The following is a 6,165-nucleotide window of genomic DNA, read 5'->3' on the forward strand; positions in this document are numbered from 1 at the left end:
AGAAATATTAAGGTAGTCAAGTATAAGGATAAACTTATGATAGGTTTTGTTCACACAGTTAATTGAATGGTTACTTAACCTGATTTTTGTAATTTGCATGTTCCGTGAATTAACCAGATTAGTTAGGTTTGCAGAAAACAATAAGCTAAAGAGGATTATGCAATACACTGAACATCCATATTTTTCTTATGAGGAATTTGCTTGACCCAGGTAATTTAATAGGGAGAGGATTTCCAGCCATTCATGTTGGAAGAAATCAGGAGGGCCAAGACTTTCTGAATAGTAGAAAGAGAGAATTTCAACATTCTAAAAATACTGTGGGATAAAAATAAATAAATTTTATTGCAGCAACAGGTTTATTTATACATTTTTCTGGTTTTATAAATGTATTATTCAGTTACAGTGGCAATTAGTGCACTGTTGGAAGACTTGAAGAACAGGTTAAGGATAGAATCTACTTCATCTCAAGTCAGGCTGTTCCACTGTCAAATCATTAAAATATTGGGGCTGCATTTGGCTGCAATATTACATGCCAGCTACTCTTCTGATTCTAGGCATCATTTAATATTAATAAAATAATAATATATATTTACTGATTATGATTATGTGACATCAAGTTTTTTTCAACTCCTAGTGATCACACAGATAGGTGTTCTCCATCATGATCTATCCTTAACCAGCCCCAATATTTTAATGATTTGACAGTGGAACAGCCTGACTTGAGATGAAGTAGATTCTTTCTGAAGATATTTAGTGAGATAAACTGAACAGAAACATGATTCACAAGATCACACCTAATACTTTAATTCTATAAAGCCATACTTTATATAAGTATATATTAAATAAGAATCTATAACCCTTTTTAGTCCTCACCTATTCTGGTTCTGAGATAGCTAGTGCCTCCAGTTAAATTATTGAAAAACTATTTTTCGTGGAAATATTTGTGATGTTTAACAAAATATCTTTCTACTGGCCAAATACCAGTGATTTCTCAAAGACCATCCTATTATGAAGTAAGTAAGACTCGGTTCACATATTACACTAAAATAGAGAAATTTAAGTTTTCAGTTAACAACAGTAATTAGGGTTAGGGTTAGGGTAATTAGGACTGGAATTTACAATGCTGAGTGATGTAGTTGTAAAATGCGACCGCATTGCTTAACAATGGCAATCCTGGCAATCCCCACTGCTGTCATTAAGCAAGTATCATTGGTCATTAAGCAAGATCCAGAGAGTGAGGTCGGTAAGCAGGTAAGGTGTGGCACACAGCAGGGCTGGGATTGGCTGCTGCCAGGCAGGGGAGGGGAAAGCAACTTCCCAGAGCCACTTGCATCCTTCTTTACCAGCTTTTCCATTAACATTCATTGTGGGTAGCCAGCAGAGGTCACAAATGGTGATCACTTGATCACAGGACACTGCAACAATCTAAGTGAAGGCCAGTGTCCAAATTATGATCAGATGACCATACTTTGGGTGCCCAAAATTCAAGAACTGGTCATAAGTTTTCTTTTTCAGCAATCTCTGTAACTTTGAACAATTGCTAAATAAATGCTGGGTAAGCAACTGCCTGTAAATTGAATTTAACATACAAGTGCAGGTAGTCACTTAAATTAACTAGTTTTTCACTGCCCCCTGGTGGCCAATGTAATTGAAACCATTACACAGGGTATACATGATATAAAAATAGAAAAATCCCATCTTCCTCCAAAGGAGTACGGAAGTCATGTAAATCTTTGTAAATAAGGGCATAACATATGTATATCTTTCTCATCTGAGAATTTAAGAAATGGAAAGTAAACTATAAATACCATTCTAACAATAAACTTTATTCACTTGCACAGGTATAGGATAACGGATATATAGCTTAGTAATGGTATCTGTGAAAGATTTTGGAATAGTGATCAATATATAAAATAGTAAATCAACTGAATACAATCAGCAGCATCAGTTGCTGCAAAAAATGCAAATGCAATTTTAAGGTTCATCAGGAGAAATATAATTTCTTAATTCTCCAAAATTCAAATATCTTTTACATTGCTGAAGTCCCACCACAAGAATTATATCTACTCAATATAACAAAAAAAATAAGAATATGAAGATGAAAATTGAAGCATATTTGCTTATGAGAATAAATGGATACACCTTTTCAACACTGAAAGTATGGCAAATTTGTTGGCCATTGTTTTAGAGTGTAAAATCCAAAATAACATTTAAGTTTTAAGAAAACAGATTCAGATTGAATGTTAGAAAACACTTCCCATCAAGTACATCTATTTGACAATGGAATCAATTATCTAGGAAAGTGGTATATTCCCTTCATAGAAATAATCATGAAGCAGTAATGCTATATGTAGGAGATAATTTAATTTGGATTTCTGCATTAGGTAGAAGGTTGACTGTGGCTCAAATGGTCTTTTTCAATTTTATGATATGTTTAAATATTCTGCATTCAATAATTTAAAGTCAATATATAGAATCTGCACTGACTCATTTTGCTGAGCATGGCGCATATCAGAAACTGCATTTGGTTAATCAGCTAGAATTCCTTGCATTAATAGAAATTATTAATACCACTCTTAAAGTTGGAGAAATTCATAATATAATGTTACACATACAAGCCTGTGTAGTTAAATGAACAACCTGGCTCTTCAGATATACAGATCTCTTACACCAGGGGTCTTCAAATTTGGCCCTTTTATAACTTGTGGATTTCAACTCTCAGAATTCCTCAGCCAGTGTGCCTAGCTGAGAAATTCTGGGAGTTGAAGTCCACAAGTCATAAAAGGGCCAAGTTTGAAGAGCCCTGTCTTACACAATGACTGAATTTGGATAAAATGTGAACCACAATTCAGCCAAAACCTGATGTTATCCTAGTATGGTATGTGCTTTATGTAGGGCTACCAATTTGGGTTTATGCAATCACTAGATAGCAATAGCAATAGCACTTAGACTTGTATACTGCTTCATTGTGCTTTACAGCAGAGGTCCCCCACCTTTTGGGCATCAGGTTTTTCCACGAACCAGAGAGTGTGTGGTTTTGTATGCTGCCTGCATCCCACGGATGGGGCTTTGCTTGTTCGTGCGGCCCAGTTGCTGGCATGCCGTGGACTGGGGGTTGGGAATCCCTGTTTTTCAGCACTCTCTAAGATCAGTGTTTCTCAACCTTGACAATTTTAAGGCATGTGGACTTCAACTTCCAGAATTCCACAGCCAGCATTGCTGGCTGTGGAATTCTGGGAGTTGAAGTCCACATGCCTTAAAATTGTCAAGGTTGAGAAACACGTCAGCATATTGCCTCCAACAATCCTGGGTCCTTATAAGATGGGATAAGATCAGTTTTGGTACCTCTACAGCCTGTTGGGATATTTGCAGTTTAAATTTGGTACCCCAAATGTGAGTTGAATATGGGCTAAGATAATAGTAAGCGCACATGTGCAAACAGATTTACAGTCATTTCATGTCATATTAAACCCAAACATGCTTTGTGAAGACTGCCCTTATGGCTGAAAAATACGGATTTTGGCCCACCATAGGAGCCAATTGGGATTGATTCAATAAAATGAAAGACCACTTTGCCTTTCTGATATGAACACAACCATGACTTGGTCCATTGCCTGAAATCTTTATATTCCCTCACTTTTACTCTTAGCTTTGCAGGACTTTTAACTCCGCAAGTATTGACATCTACAAGTCAATACTCAGAATCTGAGAGACTCTCCAGAGACTTTGTAACACCAACGCCTCTTTGTACTACGTGGCGGCGATTCCGATTACCATGCTTTCTAGAGATACAGGCGGAACACGCGCAACACTCGTCAACTTAACTCGACAATTGCTATCTTGTCCACACACACACACACCCCACCTCTCCCCGGCAGCACCTTCATAGACCGAATGGCCTCCCAGCCCTGGCGAACGCTGCTTATTTCCTCATAGAGAGTCTGATGAGGCAGCAGAAGCTGGTTGAGAATCTGCAGGGATCCCCTGCGGTACCGAAGCGCTTCCAAACTCATGGCGATCGCCACTGTGGGATTGCAGCAGTCGGAAGATCTCCTGGTCACCTCCGATGTGATTGAATCGGCTCTGCTGGGTCCTAGGAAACGTCAGTTCAAAAGATCTGTTGTCCCAGGCTGATTGCCTAGCAGATCGGGCTACAGAACTCCGGATGATCAAATGCGGCAGCAAAGCTTTTTTTTTTTTAAATATTTGTATCTGGATTTTGGCAGTCCAGATCTGGCACTCAAACTGAATAAGGATTAACTGTAGAATTATATCCTTATTGGGGGAAAATACATAGACACTTTCAGGAACATTATGCCTAAAATAAAATTTGGGGGGGAGGTGTTTCCTTCTAATTGTCTTAATTACCAAACATTGATGCAGCTGCTTGGTTATTTTGGCAGTGATTTGGACAAAAACAAATTAACCAGTGGAACAGTTTGTCTTTGTGGTTGCTCTGTCATTGCAGGCTTTTAAGAAGAACCTGGACAGCTTGTCTGGAATGCTATAGGGTTTCCTGCTTGAGCAGGGGTTGGACTAGAAGACCTCCAAGGCCCCTTCCAACTCTGTTATTCTGTATATACTATTGTCCTCAAGAAATTGAATATCTTTATAAGGGTGCATACTTCTTGCTATGCAAAACTGTTAAAGTTATTTATTTGGAATTATTCTCATAGATAGTAGCCCTTATGTGATTATTTTGTAATATTTTTATACATGGCTTGAGTATACATTCATATGAATAACCAAGTGCATATGCTGATTGGATACATACCTTAGGTTGAACATATTAATTGTACACGTACTTTAGGATATTATGTAAATCAAGCTATTCTGTTCTGTTCCTTTTCCACAAACCATTTGCCCTTTGGCACATTAAAATATTTATATTGATGTACTACATTGCTTGAGTTGTGTTTCACCATTTATCAAGTTAAAAGTCCAAATCATGGTTGGCAGATATAATTAAAAATGAATGCTGAAAGTACCAAGATAAATATATAATCAATGATGATAACTAATTGTGCAATGCTTTATTTCATTTATAACATTCATTTAAAAAAGGTCTGTTGGATTCAATGGGCTTATTAATAAACAAGCATGTAGAGATTATGGCTTTTTTATTCTTTCATACTAGAACCAATATTAAACATCTGGAAAAAACATATAACCTTTTAATTTCTGAAGTTTACTGGTCTTGGCTGCTTAGTTCATGAGTTCAGCAGCTGGACAACAGAATAATTAGCAGATGGAATAGATAGTCCATCAAACCTAAACCCTAAGCTAAAATTCAGGCCACATTTTTAAAATTACCATCTGCTCACTAAGAGTTATTGAAGTATATTAATATATTTTCAACAAAAGCCTCTTGACGGGTATTTGCCACCCAACCCATTATCTTTATCTGGTTGAAAATCATGACATAGACATAATTAACCAAATTGCTGTAAAATGAGCAGGGCATCCATTTCAGATAATTAAAATCTGTGCAAATAAAGTTGGCGTGTCAATGATAGTGTTGTATTGGGAGATGATTTATGATGGACAAAGGGCAAAAATGAAATTTATTTGGGTTCCCACTGGTTCATAGCTCTCATTTGTTTTTCCTTCAAGCAAAGCCTCTCATTATAAATTCCACTATTACATCTTAAACTGATACAAAATAATCTTCTGCCTTTTGCCCATTACTGCTGCTACAATTAACTTCATATTTTATTACCCATTCCAACTACACTGCACACCAGCAAACCAGAAAATGAAATGGATAACATGCAGAAATGTTTTAATCTTAACTTAGTTACTTTGTATCAGCTATTATCAAGTGACAAGTATTTTTTAGACACTGACATGAAATGGCCTCTTCATCTTACTATATTTACAGTATAACTTAAAAGCCCATAACCAAATATTACATTTGTATTATTTGTTACAATTATATTCAGTGTTTCCTCCATGAGCTAAAAGCAACTTGCATGGGGGATCTCCCTTCATTTTATTTTTCCAGCACTGAGTTTGTGAAATAGGTTGGATTGAGAGAATAAACTGGCCTAAAGCCACTAAATGATTTTCCATTTCTTGGATCTTCGCAGTAGTAATCCAACAACTTAATCACTAGTGTTCAATCATTATAGAACTGAATACCTCGAAGACATATGACTTTTCTAT

The 6,165-nt window shown here is 36.5% G+C and overlaps 1 protein-coding gene across 1 annotated transcript in view; it reads right to left on the reverse strand.

Annotated features, from left to right (window-relative positions):
- The window catches only part of MRI1 (methylthioribose-1-phosphate isomerase 1), a 15,649-nt gene extending 11,556 nt beyond the window's left edge, over positions 1–4,093 (reverse strand). Inside the window, exon 1 of the mRNA XM_015821307.1 lies at positions 3,882–4,093. Coding sequence (XP_015676793.1) covers positions 3,882–4,013 — 132 coding nt within the window. The 5' untranslated portion in view covers positions 4,014–4,093. The remainder of the gene's footprint in view (positions 1–3,881) is intronic.
- Positions 4,094–6,165: the final 2,072 nt, after the last annotated feature.

The sequence above is a fragment of the Protobothrops mucrosquamatus genome, unplaced genomic scaffold (assembly GCF_001527695.2).
Source record: "Protobothrops mucrosquamatus isolate PMUCROS unplaced genomic scaffold, P.Mucros_1.0 scaffold_163, whole genome shotgun sequence".
Classification (NCBI taxonomy): Eukaryota; Metazoa; Chordata; class Lepidosauria; order Squamata; family Viperidae; genus Protobothrops; species Protobothrops mucrosquamatus.